Source organism: Epargyreus clarus, unplaced genomic scaffold (genome assembly GCF_041222505.1).
Source record: "Epargyreus clarus isolate Ecla_fem2 unplaced genomic scaffold, WU_Ecla_fem_2.2 ptg000008l, whole genome shotgun sequence".
NCBI lineage: Eukaryota > Metazoa > Arthropoda > Insecta > Lepidoptera > Hesperiidae > Epargyreus > Epargyreus clarus.
Window position 1 is genome coordinate 12,711,271 of NW_027332216.1, and position 16,593 is coordinate 12,727,863.

At 37.9% G+C, this 16,593-nt stretch overlaps 2 protein-coding genes and 1 long non-coding RNA gene across 7 annotated transcripts; 1 reads left to right on the forward strand and 2 right to left on the reverse strand.

Annotated features, from left to right (window-relative positions):
• Window positions 1-72: 72 nt before the first annotated feature.
• On the reverse strand, window positions 73-14,187 carry LOC140744475 (uncharacterized). Of its 5 annotated transcripts, none has more exons than XM_073076084.1 (16): window positions 14,045-14,187; window positions 11,782-11,920; window positions 10,405-10,537; window positions 9,887-9,994; window positions 9,509-9,589; window positions 7,405-7,496; window positions 6,765-6,905; window positions 6,281-6,340; window positions 5,882-5,983; window positions 5,252-5,387; window positions 4,508-4,736; window positions 3,580-3,746; window positions 2,755-2,936; window positions 1,933-2,025; window positions 965-1,074; window positions 73-440 (listed from the first exon to the last, which is right to left on the reverse strand). In XM_073076084.1, exons 2-15 carry the CDS (start codon window positions 11,902-11,904, stop codon window positions 994-996), a joined length of 1,728 nt encoding a protein of 575 aa, XP_072932185.1. In that variant the 5' UTR covers window positions 11,905-11,920; window positions 14,045-14,187; the 3' UTR covers window positions 73-440; window positions 965-993. The 5 variants fall into 5 exon arrangements, with proteins under 5 accessions (XP_072932185.1, XP_072932181.1, XP_072932183.1 ...); XM_073076080.1 differs by having other exon boundaries at window positions 13,766-14,187; XM_073076082.1 differs by having other exon boundaries at window positions 13,750-14,187.
• LOC140744481 (uncharacterized) lies at window positions 12,971-14,975 on the forward strand. The gene is made up of 2 exons (XR_012102550.1): window positions 12,971-13,112; window positions 13,692-14,975. It is a non-coding gene; the product is annotated as an uncharacterized LOC140744481 (long non-coding RNA).
• LOC140744480 (uncharacterized) lies at window positions 14,393-15,044 on the reverse strand. Its single transcript, XM_073076090.1, has 2 exons — window positions 14,911-15,044; window positions 14,393-14,803 (listed from the first exon to the last, which is right to left on the reverse strand). The coding sequence occupies exons 1-2, from the start codon at window positions 14,997-14,999 to the stop codon at window positions 14,494-14,496; spliced, it is 399 nt and encodes a 132-aa protein (XP_072932191.1). The 5' UTR covers window positions 15,000-15,044; the 3' UTR covers window positions 14,393-14,493.
• Between the last annotated feature and the right edge of the window lie 1,549 nt (window positions 15,045-16,593).

Sequence of the window (16,593 nt, forward strand, 5' to 3'; positions counted from 1 at the left end):
ATTGTAGTAAATCACTAGTTCGATGCAGATGCGTTTAGTTCGTAAGAATAGCATGCTATTGTAAGACGGGAAGACAGTGGAAGGGGAATCGGGGATTTAGTATATTAAGAGAGACGCATTTCTCCCGGCATTCCTTCTTCCGCTCCACGCTTGTTGCAGAAATCCGTGATCTCCGAGGGAACACAACCGGAGTACACATTTTGGTCCTAGTGTCAAGTGGCAACTTGTTGTAATCTTTTTGTACACAAATGTTTTTTGCATTGACGTCACTGTGATCCTAAGGGTGCGATATATTTGTGATGTCTTCACATGTTATGTACAGACCACTTATCTCGCTGTGTAACTGTGATTGTCACCTTACTATCGATATGTTGCAGTCTTCTTTATGCTGTCCTTACGTTAGGGTTCTCCTTTTAAATTACATCATATTATATCGTCATCTGAAACAAATATAATTGTAAATTTGTGTGCAATTAAATTAAAATATATATATTTATATGTATGTAACATTTGGCTTATATCTCTTGTTTTAAGGGTAAAATAAAATATCGCTAGAAAACCTAAATGCTTAAGAGATTTTCAAATAAACTCTTAAAGGTGAATATCAAATTCGAGCTTTGCTTTGACGTGATCTATGACTTAAATTATTTTCATTGTGAAAAGACACCTATGCCCCGTAGTAAAAAAATATTAAGTTAAAGATACCTGATGACAAACATATAATTTAAGTTATAGTTCAGTTTCTAGTCACTACACTCGTCTTAATTATCTTTTAATAAAAAAAAAAATAGCACTGCAGTCACAAATCTTTCTTTATACCTACCAAAAGTTTTTGAATAGTGGAAATCTCATTATTTTAAACCTTTTTTTAATCGTCGAGAATACATTTATCTGACCTTCGTTATAAGAGGTATAGTCCGCGCCAAACTAGTCCGCTCTGAAGTCATGTATACTGTGTACTCACAATATGTAGTGTAGCGGCGCGTGCGCGGGTCACGAGTGCTGCGCCAGCAGCGCGTCCAGCTGCGCCTGCGCCTCGCCCGCCGACACCTCCGCCGCCGCCGCCGCCGCCGCCTGCCACACCGGCAACATTACATACTATAACACCTTGTAATACCTTATTATAATACCGTGTAATATGTTGCTACGAAAACAATCAAATGTACTTTGAGATACAATTCAATAGCTTAAAAACTTGTCTATTGTTTTTTTTTTTTATATATATATAATATAAGAGTAGCAGACGAGCATGCAGTCCACCTGATGGTAAGTGGCTCCTGCCGCCCGTGGACATCTGTAATCAACGCCAAATAGAATTAGATATGCCTATCTAAGGTTGGCCACAGATGCGCCACTACCCCTGAGGACTATTTGAAGGTGGTAGAACCCTCTGTGGTACGACTCCGGCGGCACCACCGCCACACCTATTTCTACCTAATAACAGGCGCTGCTGTGTTCTGGTTTTAAGGGTGTGGGTAAGGGAGACATACTTTTCCGAGGCGTTCCAGCTTAGTCCTCAGGGGTAGCGGCGCATCTGTGGCCGATCTCAGGTAGGAATATCCAATCCTATCTGGGGTTGATCACAGATTTCCATGGGCGGCAGTAGCCACTTACCATCAGGTGGACTGCATGCTCGTCTGCCACTCCTATATTATAAAAAAAACTTCTATATGTAGTAGTAATCTACCATTGCTTTATTTTGACAATAACGGAACCCTTGGTAGCTATTTTCTCATTTAAAGAGTATGGTAAGAATGTCTAAGGTAAATCAGTAATGAATCAACTTTAAAGTAGAATATAAACAATGCTACACAACAAACTTGATGTAAACCAAAAATAAATGTTATAGTGACTTAAAAATTATGATATTTTTAAATATAATGGACATAATTGTCTTATTTTTTATTTTATTATTCGTAAATGAACACCAACCTGCGCCTGCGCATGCGCTTGCTGTAGTGAGGAGACCACATGCTGCGGGATGTTGATCTGCACCGGCACCTGCATGTTCGCGCTCGTCGGCACCTGTTCACAAAAATGTTATTCTTAATTACTTGTACAGACATACCGACATTATTTTTTCATGTAATAGAAATACTGAGACCATTTATGTATGTGTCTGTTTGTTCGTATTTATCTCTTCGTTCGTTCGTATTTATCCTAGCTTGTAGCTTCTTTTCTCTCTCCCTCTCTCTCTCTCCTTCTGAGTCATTCCATTCTTCCCTCTTTTCTTCTTAATCTCTTGTTTTCTCTTTAGTCCCCTTTTTCTCTATTTGTACGTGTACGCGTCTTTCTCTCTCTCTCCCTTCTACTTAGCTCTTTCTCTCGTTTAGTGCGTCTATGCGAATGTGTATGTGCACGTATTTAAGTGCGGTTATGTGTTTGTGTATATGTAAGTATGTATAGTCCGAGCCAAAGTGCTAGTCCGCTCCGAATATAGAAACGAGTCGCGTCGCAACAGAAAATTGCAGATATTAGCGGGAAGATACAGCCCGGGATACCGCCGACACCTGTTCGCTGCCCACTCTCGCGGGTACATGGCTGCGTGAGTGTGCCCTTACGTTCAACTTCAGAGTGGACTAGAAGTTTGGCGCCGACTAAACATGAGTTAAGTTTAAGTATGTTTCTGTGCAATGGCGTATATGCGGTTTCATGCGTGTATACGCCTGCTTATGTGCGCGCGTGAGGTGTGTGTGTGTGTGTGTGTGTGTGTGTGTGTGTGCGTGCGTGTGTGTGCGCGTGTGTGCGACTTACGTGTATGGTGATCTCGGGCAGGATGGCGTGGTGCTGCTGCTGCGGCGGCGCGGCGGCGGCGGGCTGCTGCGGGGCGGGGGCGGGGGCGGGGGCCAGCGGCCGCTCCTCCGCCGCGTCGCCGCGCGCGCGCTTGCTCTCGTGCGAGCGCGTGTGCTTGCGCAGGTGGTCCTTGCGGTAGAAACCTGAGATCAAAGGTGACGTTTACAACTTGCCATCGAGTCATCGTACCCACGAGTACGGAGCTACGAGTAAAGTTTTTTGAAACTATAATTCTTTTGGGGCGTTTGCGAAAAGATGACACGACTGAATTTTTACAAACATGCAAAGAATTGACAATGCGATGGTGCCTAGTAATTTTGCAATTCTTGCATAAAAAATCTTAGGTATGTGTAACACTACGAGTCGTGTTGTATATCATTTTTATTTTTCTGTTTGGTTTGGAATAACTTGAATAGCATGTGTGGGGACATATTGAAATTTTAAACATTCCAAAAAAATATAACTCCTTTGTTTGTTTTAACGCTTTCTACACTCACAGCCCCACACTAGGATTCCCTGTGTCGTGGGTGCCATGGACACACGTAGACAAATACACACTTAGTCCTTACGTGCATATAAATAGTCCTTACGTGCATATAAATCATTTTTTCACATTAATATGCAAGTTGTGTGCCAATTTACAACACGCCATGGGTTTTACAAACAGGTTATTTAAGTAACGGACGTTCCAGGTTGTGGCCGAGCTTATGTCGGTCGCTCTAGGCGATCCTTGCGTGTGGACCTCCAGTATCCAATATGCATCATGCATGTGAACACGGCACGTACCCTTCCCGCACTCCCCGCACATCTCGGTCTTGACGCCCGAGTGTATGACGGTGTGCAGGTTGAGGTGCTCTCGCCGCTTGAAGCCCTTCCGGCACACGCCGCACACGAACGGCCGCTCCGGGTTGTGGCCGAGCTTGTGCCGCTCGAGGTGCTCCTTGCGTTTCAACCTGGAAATTATAATTACATTATTAGAACCTTTACCTACTCGACTGCAACAAATTCTTGTAATGACATTGGCTACATTATACTTAAAAAAAGACTAATTGGCATCTTTAATTATTATTTTTTTGGCTTCTTAACTTTCTACAAGAGATTTTTGTTTATTAAAATAGTGCATCAAGAAATCAAACTCTGCAAATTAAATTTATAATCTATACGGGGAGCATACAACTAATTTCATTAACACCCTGATCATGAGTTGCACGCCAGTCAAATCTGCCCTCGGGCGGACATCAAAAAACCGAGCGGCAAAATTGTCCTACACATAAGACGGCAAATTCATCCTTTGACGGATAAAATGACGACCAACGGGGCGGACCGGTCACCATAACGTCTTCAGTCCCCGACCAGAAAGATGTCTGTATGATGAAGTTAAATTTCTGTTATGGTTCTATGTGTGTATTCGTATGTATCCATAGCACCCGAAACAGAAAAAAATCCAAGTACTACGAATATAGAAAATTATTACAAAATCCACATTGTAAAATGAAATGAAATATATTTATTTTGTATAGGCCTACAGTTGCACTTACCTACAAATTGTCAGTTACAATATTTTTTCTTAAACTACTTCCGGATTGAAACGCGACCTCAACTGAGAAAATCTGGTTAGAAACTCGGCGGATTTGTTTTTCTCCATAAAAAATATTACTCTTTTTTAAAAATACCATATTTTTTTACATATAATTAATCGCAATCAATCACTCACCCAGCACCACAGACGCCACAGATGAACCTCCTCTCGATCTTGTGCACGCTCAGATGTAGCTCCAGCTGCTCCTTCTCCGGATACGCCATCTGGCACTCCGGGCAGCAGTAGATGGCGGTGCCGTCCGCCGCGGTCGCGATCACCACCTGGCCGGGCTTCGGCCGCGCGGGCTTCGACGGCTTCTTCTTGTACTTCTTCTTCTTCTTGCTCTGTATCCGGAGGGAGCCGTCTGGAATGCATACCGCTTTATAGTCCGCGCCAAACTTCTAGTCCACTCTGATGTTGTTGCGCGCAGGTTTAGTTAGCATGTACTCCGTAACGTAAGGGCACACTAACGCAGCTATGTACCCGTGGGCGAGAGCGGGCAACGGAGGGTGCCGGGGTGGTCCCGCACTGTCTTCCTCCCGCTAATATCTACAATTTGCTACTGCGACGCGACTCGTTTCTATATTCGGAGCGGACTAGCAGTTTGGCGCTCTACTTTAGAATGTTATAAGATTCTTTGCAGCAGTAATATACAGCGGTGACAGCCAAGTGGTTAGAAACTCGACCTAGGATCGATCCTAAGCAGACATCTGTGATTTTTAAAGTTATACATACTATATTATATTTGTGCCTAATAACAGCAGTATTGACCACTACGTGTTAAACACACGAAGCTATTCTGGAGAGGGTTCTGGAGGGGTGGTCTGCATACTCATCTGCTAATCCCAAATTATATAAAAAAAAAAAAAAAATCCACACCATCCTCAACAGTGAAGGTCTCCTTCTTTTCGTCGTCACAAGTGACTTCCAAGGTGATCCCGGGGTCCGACTTCTTCCCCTCGATGGGATTCAGCCTCAGAAACTGTCGCAGTGACAGCGGCAGCTGCTGCATTTGCTGCGAGACAAATAATTTTATGATAAGCTAGATATTTTTTTAGGAAATCTTATATATAAAATTCTCGTGTCACAATGTTAGTTACCATACTCCTACGAAACGGCTTTACCGTTTTTCACCAAATTTTATATGCATATTCAGTAGGTCTGAGAATCGGCTACTATCTATTTTTCATAACCCTAAGTTGTAAGGGTTGTTCATTCTTAACATTTTATTATTTATATGGCAACACAACGTTTGCCGGGTCAGCTAGTATTTTATATAAATCCAAATCTTGGTCTGGACGCTTATCAGTTACGAGTTACGACATGCAGCAGTGAAATAAAATTAATAATTTTATACATAGATCCATAAAAGATACCCTATGTTCCTTTCTGAACCTGTAACAACGTGTGTACACGATTTCATGACAATCGACTATGTAGTTAAGGGCTGGAAGCATAACAAAGGCACAAAAGTCACATTCGCATTATAATGTTAGTATGGATACTTACTTGAGGTGGTAGCGTGGAGAGATATTTGCCAAGGTCCTCTGACGAGTGGGGCAATTGCAAATACACAGTGTCCCCGCCTTCTTCCGTCCCTTGTGAACTCTCCTGCAAAATTTCATACACATTATACATGTATATTAAAAATGTTTAAACATAATGAGGTGTTTCTTAGTAATTTTAAAATAATTCGCATTTAGTATTTATCTTGTCTGTTTTGAGTATAGGCCATTACAAGAAAATATTTTTTATTAGTTCTGACATGCAATTTTATTGTATAATTATTAGTTTAATATGAAGATTTAATGTTATTATTGTATGCTTTGTCCTGTTTTAATTTAAATAATTTAGGTTAATTTTAATTAGAATTTATGTAATTTATATACTTATGACATATTTGCATACCCTTTGGGTTATGATAGGAGCACAAAAATTATGTATTTCACGCGTGTCTACCACCTTATCCTGCAATAAATGAATTGAATTTGAATTTGAATAAATATGCTTGAAAGGTTGAAATTTTGTCTGAAAGTTGGTCACTGCCAACATTTTAAAAACTTTATAAAGAATATTTAGGCAATTCCCCATCATTGTGGATAAAACTGAAACTTGGGCCACACAAGATTATCATGTTTTTATCTTTGGTAATTTCACATCTAAATAGCGTAGGACTCTAACCAAACTTAACCTAAGCAATTATTTATGTCTTAAAACCTTTTTTATGCAAAAAGGGCTATATTTCAAAGCCGGCGATGCATTGGATCTGTTGTAAAGATCCATAGGCTTCAGGCGACGGTGACACTTTTCATCAGGTAGCCTTATCGTCCCTTCTGAAAAAAAAATCTAACCTAACCTAATCTAAACATAAGATAAAGTGTCATTGACTTACGTCATCATTGGTCATTTCGTCGCACTCCTCCTTAATGATGATCTCGGCGGCGTTGTTGTTGTCGCTGCTAGTGTTGTTGTTGAGCGCCTTCGAGTCATCCGGTCCTTTGATCACTATCTGATGGTTCGGCGTTATTAATATCTGCGGAATTGGACAAGCTTGTCAAAATGTGAGGAAAGAGCGTAGTACGGTGTGGTAAGGGAGACACAGGTATCCGGGGCGTTCGAACTTAGTATTCGGGGATAGCAATGCTTCTGTAACAAACCTCAGTTAGGACTATTATCAGGGGTTGATAAGGATGTTCATGTCAGATGTCCAGTTTGTAGCATGATTTGACTATACGAATAAATAGAGGTTAGCCGTCCAACTCTTCCATTACAGTCTAGTCTGATGCCCATTGACTGCTGTAAATCTAGACAGAAAAGTTTTGAGTTCACCACGCCTGGCTAAATGATCAAGAGATCTATATGTAATACGTGTATCACGAACTTAGAATATCTACTAAGGAACAACTTCGCATGCAATTTCGCAATATCTGAATAAACATTCGATTTGTTAATACCCATATCCCAAATTAAATCCCATAGTAATTTCCTACGATATTTGCGGGTAGGAAACTAAGCCCAATTTCTGCACTCACCTGGTGTTGTAACGCCTGTTGCACTTGCTCCTTGTTTTCTTGCTGGTGCACGAGCTGCATCTCCTGGGGTAACGCTGTCACCATTTGCAAACCTGTACAATCAAGGATAAAACAATTAAGATATCCATATGATTAGGTATTGTTGCATTTTTCATACAACCCCACATATTTGACCAGATTAGGTATTGTGAATATAAAGTGCACACACACAAAACAAAATAGTACATAGATGACAGACCCAGATGAAAACTAAATTATTTTTTTTCAGAGATCGCCCTTATGGATTAACCCCAGAAAGGTTTGCACCTTCATGGTAGCACTATTTCAATGATGATTATTCCGAACTGACCATTAAAATCTATATACAGTTAATTTTTCATACGGGCCTTCAGGGCCAAATCCGAAACTATAAGGTTTAGGATTTAGCCCTGAAGGCCTATTTGAAAAATTCACCCTGTATATTACAATTTATAAATTGTGTTTTTTTTTTTAATTTTGTCTTTACTACGTGTTGTTTAACAGACTGCTGTAATAAATTATACTAACTTAAGTAAGACCAAAAACTATTTACAATGTTACTTACCACATCTGGCAATAAACAAAACAATGATTTAAAAACAAACGACACATAATGGTATGTACATACACAATACATTACTTTAACACAAACTATTGGGTGCCTTTATGAAAGAATGCAGTATGTTATGGTGATGACAAATGGAATTGGTATATAGAACACACTATTATTAAAAAAATAGATGTGCTGGATTTTTTTATATATAATTCTTGTATCTGAGACAACAAGCATTAAGAATGTAACTTTTTCTTTAATTTATATTAAAGAAAGTTCCTTTCCTTCCGTTCCGTTCCGTTCCTTTCCTATTAGAATTCCTTAATTTTATGATTTTCTTAATCAATATTTAAAAGAAAAATATCTAACACAATTTCTAAAACTGATAATCAATTTCAAATAATCAAACCACAACATATATGTACAAACTTTTGATATTATCAATACATGAACTAAGTCACCTAGAACAATCTACAGAATCTGTTGTTTCATATAATCATAAACTTGGTGCATGAAATGATGAATACCAAAATGTTACCAAACAATGTATGGATTGCGAGTGCTCAGTACAACTAGCTAGGTTAACACATTGACAGAAAGTAAGTAAAACCTTGATTCACCTGGTCTCATCCTGAATGTACCTGAATGTGTACAAAATTTCATTAAATATGTAAAATAACTTTTTAAAGGAACATTTCTAAATGTACTTGTCTTAAATGCATATTCACGTCGGACATCATTCATTCAATTTTGTATTCAATTCAATTTAGTTCAGTTCAATTCTATATAAAATATATGTATAATATTGCATTGCAGTGGCAGTGATAGCCTAGTTCTCAAAAAACTCGGCCTCTCGATCGAGGGGTCCGAGGTTCAAATCCCAGGCACCTGTGATTTTTCGAAACTATATGCATAAAAGAAATTAATTATCACTTGCTAAAACGGCCAAGGAAAACATCGTGAGGAAACCTGCATACCTGAGATTCATAAAAAAAATCTCAAAGGTATGTGAAGGCTACCAATACGCACTAGGCCAGCGAGGTGGACTATGGCCTAATCCTTCTCATTGTGAGAGGAGACCCGTGCCCAGCAGTGGTACAATAATGGATTAATGATGGTGATGATAATATTGCATATTCACTTCATTCATTCATTCATTCACTTTCGTTTTTGTAATCATGCGGTGGATATGACTATCTGTGCCACACTTGTTATGTTTTGCTTGTACTTTTCTCATAATTTAGTTTTCAGACATAACTTTTTTAAATTGTAAAAATTGCTAAATTATTTCATTTGAAGATATGAGAATACCTTATGGTACTGTTTTGGGGGCTCTATAACAGTAGTTTTAAGCACAGGCATATGAGGCATTCTAGCTTAATCCTCAGGGGCAACATTGCATATGTATCTAACCTTTGGTAGGACTAATGCTCTGGTATTGATTACAAATGTTTATGAACGGCAGTGAGTATTTCATATCTGATGGACTATTTGTGTACCTATTTGTTGTATCATTACATGAAAAACATTTACCTTCAGGTAATGAGTTTCCCAGTAATTGGATGCCACCAGTTTCGTTCCCATCTGGTGAATACGCCACTGTCAAAACTGCGCCTGTAACAGAAATGTTACAATTAAATAAATTTATTATGTAAAAACCTTATGAAATGTACATATTTTAAAATATGACTATGGCAATAAAGGTTCTAAAGGCACTAAAAAAGATAGCGGAACATGGTATGTCTGTAAACACATTGCTTCAAATGGATTGTTATCATTTTTATTTATGTATGGGCACAATTTCTATGTACAAATTCAAAATCAGAATAGTGGAAGAAATGTAAGAAGTCAACCGATATTAAAAGTTACAAGTTTTTTTTTTTCAAAATACATTGGATTATTAGTGTGTACCTTGTTGGAAGCCCTGTATAGGTATTTGCATCTGGTACTTGGGCTGCTGTTGCTGCAGCGTTAAGTTTGGACTCAACACCTGGATCTGCACTGTTGGTTGTGGGTCACCTGGAAAAAATAAAAAACAAATTTAGACTTACTCCACCCATAACTCCAAATTACTCCATGACAAGAAGAAGAAGACGGTTGCCATGGACACGCAAATAACTAAGCCTATGAAAGGTAGATCATCCATTCATCATTTAAATCCCGGTATCAATCATTTAGATGTCTGTCCAGGGATTGAACCTAGAACGTTCCGCACATTATACTCTCGATTGCCTTTGCGCCATATAAGTAATAGAAGATTCTACTATTCTACTACCTTCGTAGTAAGTGTTATTTGTGACTCTCCTAACTTTATTGCAGCAGTTTTACGAAAGAACTTATATTTTCATAGTGATAGTGTTTTTCATGACCTTCCAAATTTCAATAAAGGGGTTATAATAAAAGCCCCTCTGTTATGACAGTGTACTCACCAGGCTTGTGTCCTTGCAACGCGATGGGCACGGAGATGAGCTGCGGCGCGGCCTGCAGCGCGGTGCTGCCGTCTATGGCGCGCACGAACTGCACGCCCTCGCCCATACCCATCCCGCCCACCATACCCACCACCTGTGAAGTTATTGTATTATTTTTCTCGACGTCGTCAAACATTACTGCTTTGTACCTTGTCTCCTCTCAGAATGAGGGGTTTGAGGCCGTAATCCAACAAGCGGGCCAAGTGCGACCCTTCACACACACTTGAGATTTTTTCTTCCGAACACTCAGACGTGTAGGTTTCCTCACAATTTTTTCCTTCGTAACTAGTAATAATTAATTTCTAATGTTCACATAAATTTAAAAAACGAGAGATGCTTGAAATTTGAACCTCGTACCCCCGAATGAGAGGCAGAGCTTTTTTCGCACTACCACTTAAGATTTCACTTCTTATTTATCTTATGGCCAACCCATAATTCTCCCTTTGGATAGGGTCGCCTGTCAGTTGGTAAAGATCTAAAATTTCTATAACAGTACTTTTTTTAACCATTCAAGTATGTAGATGAGTGCAGATTCATACACTTTAAACTTGTTTGAGAACTTTTTTATAACCATTCAAGTACGTTGGATTCCTCACGATGTTTTCCTTCACAACAGTAATGGTTTAACAACGACATTTTATATCGAAATGAAAGTAAAAGTTTCTAAGTAAGTAAGTACTTTAAGTGCGGTATGAGGATAGCATGACATCATTGCCTAATTCTATATATAAGTTTCTTGAAAATTTGTTAGATATTCAAATCTGACATCACATAGTGAAAGTTAACTTATGACACAAAAAAAAATAATAGAAACAGACATACAATTTTCAAAATAAATAGTATTGTTTTGCATATGGTGACCATACGACAGGTATACTCATGGTTATTAGGCCCTCATAATATAGAAGTCACATGTAAAATAAAATAGATGTGATCAGAATAGATTATAGGATAAATTTAGGTGGGGTATTTGAGAAATCATGGACTTTTCCAAGTTGTGTGTATGTCAGAAATTAAATTGTATTTGCTATGTGATTACACTGTATATGAAAACATTGTTTAAACTGACATGTCTGGGAATTCCTGGGAGTTCTCAAACATGTGTGATGACTGCTAATGCCAAGTGCCAGCAAGGTGGACTGTGACCTAAATCCTTCTCATTCTAAAAGGAGAATTATACCCAAGGATAGAATAGTAACAGGTAGATTATGATGATAATAATGTATGTAACAAACTAAAAATATTTCTGAAACAATTAGTAAAAATCTTCATCTATAGTACATTTTAATCACGAACAACTCAATAATTGACAATCCAAAATATGTTATATCTTTTGACCTGCTGAAGTCCTCCATTATTGGCCACATTCTGTTGGATCTTGGTGACCGGTATCTGTCCCCCGGTGGTGACAAAGTGGGTGCCTCCAGCGTTCACCGCTGAGAAAGCTGCAGCAAAGTTCATCTCGGAATCCTCGTCACTGCAATGAAATAAATATTACTTAAATTTTTATAGCTTCTTATATTTGTGTAAATGTTCCATTGACCCAAATCTGATAAGGAAGTTTAGGACGTTATAGAAAAATAATGGACATAATGTTATTTGAATACATTAAAATGATGAATAATGATTCAATGTTAACATAATGATTATCCTATGTAGATCTAAGAGGAAAATATGGTGTAGCTAAGGAGTTAAATTATCTGCAAGAAAAAGGAAAAGTTGTGTGAATTATTCTAAGACAATGATGAAAGTAGTCAAACGCCTATTGCATAAGACTGAGTGTTAGTAACGGAAACCTAGTTACATGTCGCAATTACATATTAGTGTTTCTATATTTTTCCTTTTCTGTAATATAAAATGTATACTAAAATACTTTTCTTTACATCTGTATAGTAATCTTACTATTATGAAACTCATTTATTTAGTATTAGTGTTTGTAGATAAAATATGATCTATGGACTATTGGTAGGAAAGTGAAATTAATATTGCTACAAGCTGTTGAGATTAATATTGAAGATATGTCTCGGTAGAGTAAATTGCACCTTATATACTTTGAAGTCATCACGTTAACTTATGTTGACTTTTATAATGTAGAAATTATTTCCTTCGTCCATACATGAAAAGTGAAATCAGTAAGGGAACAAGTTATAGAACTTAACATTAAAGGTACATTCTCGTACCAAGATGCATCATCTCTGGTGGGCATTTTCTGCATATCACACATGATCCAGCCAGCGCCTGGCGGCCGCCGAGGCGGGAAAAAGATAATAATACCACTGTCCCACTTGAGTCATTCACGAACCACCCGCGCTATCCCCACGTCCCTCGATCCCACCACCGCGGCGCCACACGCACGGGACTACACTGGGACCACAATGGTAGGGCACATACCACTGCCGGCCACCAAACGCGACACAACACTGAATTAATTCACCAGCGGTGAGAGGCGAAAGATGATCGCGACTACTAATAAGAAAGTGGGTTAAAGAAAGTTTTTTATGCAGGCTCGATAGTCGACCGGCGAGTTGGTATACGCGCTTGATTCCAGTGTATGTGTGCTGGCGTTAGCTCTGTGAGACTGAGGATCACACTTTCTCTTCGCGTACTTTCACAAGACACACGCTGAGGTGTGGTCGTGGTTCACTAAATGTAGGAAGCAGGCTCGTTGGGTAATCATCTTGTTACATGCTACACGCTTCGGCACCATTAATTCTCTATTTTATTTGCAATGTGCGCACAATATTTTTTAGGAAATCATATGGGCGGTATGGTACCAAGCGATGCCTACCCTAGGCATCAGAAGCTTGAAGAGAATATATATCAGCCTGAACAAAAATATAATTTAGGTAGATACCTGCTGATAATATACATTGTTATTAGTATAAATAGTCGTAAGTACCACGCGCTAATTGACGTTAGTAGTTGTTAAGTGAAAGGGATGACCTGAATAATTTTAACTCTAGTGCTTAGCAGCGGTACTATATTCCTACTACATAGATAAGTTGAATATGAATTGGTCATTTGAAGTATGAACATAAAAGATAAGTGCGTAATCAAGGTTGTTCAAAAATACCATTCATTGATATAGTATTATGCTCGTACTAATTTAACATTGCAAGTTTGTTGCAAGGCCAAATAGAATGGGCACAAAGAAATAGCCACAAAAATGGCCGTTTGTAAGAAATTAAAGTTACGCAATTACGCGATATTTTACAATATAGTATTATAATTCATGTTTTTGTTTATAGGCCACATGGCCGTGGGCGGAACATACACGTACGAAGGCCGAAGGTTGTTCACCCCTACCTCCTGGCCGGCTCACCGTCCATCAGCGCGGCCGTACGCATCCCCACCAAGATGCGGGATCCCCTCCATATGCTTTTGATACGATACGACACCAAATCACTCCCGCTCCCGACTCCTTCCACCACCGCCAGGAAAATAGCGAGAGGAGGGGTTGTGCGGCCCTCTCGCGCGGCACTCTCGCGATAGCATTCAGGGACGGCCACGCGCCCCGTCTAACAGTACAACACGTACCGTTACACGGAAATAGGGTCACGGATTTTCTCACGATACACAAAAACACAAATCTTTCACATACCTCCGATCATTAATTTTCCTCTCTTCAAGAACTTGTTAATTTTCACTCTATGATGGCTTCGGTCACTAAATTTATTTCACAAAAACCTTGTAAACACTAAACAGCACTGTTCTCTGTACAACAAATGGAATCCGCCATTACTGTTTTGGCGTTTACACAATTTATCACCAGGTGGCGCACAATTCATTACGTTCTTTCACGTTTACTCATATTTGTCCATTCATTGATACAAGTCTACTATTTCTAAATTATCTTTTTACTACTTTTTAGCTATCTATCTAGCATTTGTGATTTTTAACAACTATTTATGATATTATACAAAAACTAATTATTAAAACTTCATAGAAATATGTTAAATATTTTTATTTCAATAAGTTACAAACTAATAGGCATAGCATTAGGTACACAACACAATTTACGCAATACTGACACATCTTAAATTCTTAAAATTAATAAGGATACTGTTGGCCTGATCTTTGTATTCTTTCTAAATGCAACTCAAACAAAAGTTTGTTTTCGTAGAAGTACGTGCTTTGTGACGACGTAACGCCAGGGTCGTAACTTAGTCTTCTTCCTGGATCGGATGATGAACTTGACGACGGATTACCATTTTCGACGGTTATTCCATTATTCATGTTTAAATGACTAGATTCTGGAGATTGCGGTGTGGAGTTCGAGAGATTATTATTTATATGCAAATTGTTAATTCGCTTTGAGAGCGGCATGAATTCACACGAGTCATCTTCTCTCAATCTTTTTCTGAAATAAATATAATGTATACAACAGACGAATAGATATTGGAACATATTTTGTGCATTTAACCATAACTTTAATGACTAGAGTTCTCAATGTGGACGAAAGTGTACCTATTTTCTGTCATGTTTCTGAGAAAATTATTTCCATTGCTTCCAATAAAAGAGGTCCAGTTTAATGTGGTGTCTTTTCCAAAAGTCATCTGCCCACAAAATGTTACTGTTTGATAATGAAACTCTACAAATAGTGTATTACAAAATCGTGACAAAAACGTAGTTCGACAGAAGTTATTGACAGATTCTACTTTGACACACAGCTGTTTATTATTTTATATTTTTTTAGTGTTGAAACACTAAACTTGTCCTTGTTCTTTTAAGACAAACACAAAAAATTTAAATAATTTAAGAATAAGAAGTTATATTAATTCAACCTATGCGTCTTTTTCAATTTAGAGTTGAACATATCTAACATCATAATTTATATGAATGTAAGGTTTACTTTGTATATGATAGTGCTTTTTTATTTTTTGCGTAGAAGTATTTATTCATTCACTGATATATATATATTCATAGTATCATATATTATCATTATAGTTATATATTCATTGAGAATTAAAATAAAATAGATAGGTACACCACAATATTAAAAACCACAGTGACGTCAGTGACAAAAGTGAAGATTTTTCAATTTGTTACTAGCAACATTGTTTTACGTACATGATTGTTTCTTTTCTAGATAGATGTCGCTAGTAGTCACCGTACTAGATGTTCAGGATGCGAGTTATGCTGCCTCACCACCCGTGCTTACCATACATTTCTCATCCTATTAAGTTACTCAACAGATGGCTCTATACGTAACGTGTTATGTTAAAAACCTTTTTTTAAAACAGTATTTTAATACTTGTACTATCGTACAAAAATAATTATAATATTTAAAACAATTTAGAATAGATTTATACTGCCGTAGGTAAAAATGTAGGTAACTAATTAGTTAGTTACCACTGATTTCAGAAAAGATATTAAAATTTAGTACTTACATAATATAATTAAATGCATTTTGTATTGGTTGATGAAAACACATTCTTAATATGGCACATGGGTAGTCCCACTTAAGATTAGATTGTTATAATTGACAACAGATGCGTTACTTGTCCCTGAGGACTAAGTTCCGATAATATCGGAACTTATGTCCCCGAATCGGACATACCTCCTTCACCACCCTTTATACCAGAACACAGCAGTGGTTATCACTCCTGTTAAAAGGCAGAAATAGGAGTGGCTGGGTGCCGGCGGAGTTGAACCAAAGAGGGTTCTACCATTTTCAATATAATTATAGGTATTATGTTTGGGTAAAGGTTAATTATATGTACTTAAACGATATGTAAACAAAAATGTGCTATCTCATATCGCATTGATGTGACCACACGAGTAGGATATCAAAAAAGAGTTGCGACCAATATTACCACGCTTTTATTGGCTTGACCTGTATTATTTATTTAACGGAATCTTTGAACTCAATTTTTACCATAGATATATTATCCTACTGACGTAGATTTTTACCCACATAGAACGGTCCGATTAATTTAAAATTTTGAATAATTAACAAGAACCGATGACAAGACTCGATTATAAATTATAATAATATAATTTTATCCTATTCTCCTCATCAGGATAGTCAGGAATCAGGATTAACGATTTTCCTTGTGCGATTTTAGCGTGCATTTTAGTTTTTAAACTATAATTATTACGTATTTTTATTTACATTTAAGTACCTATGTGTATCTCCAACCTGCTATT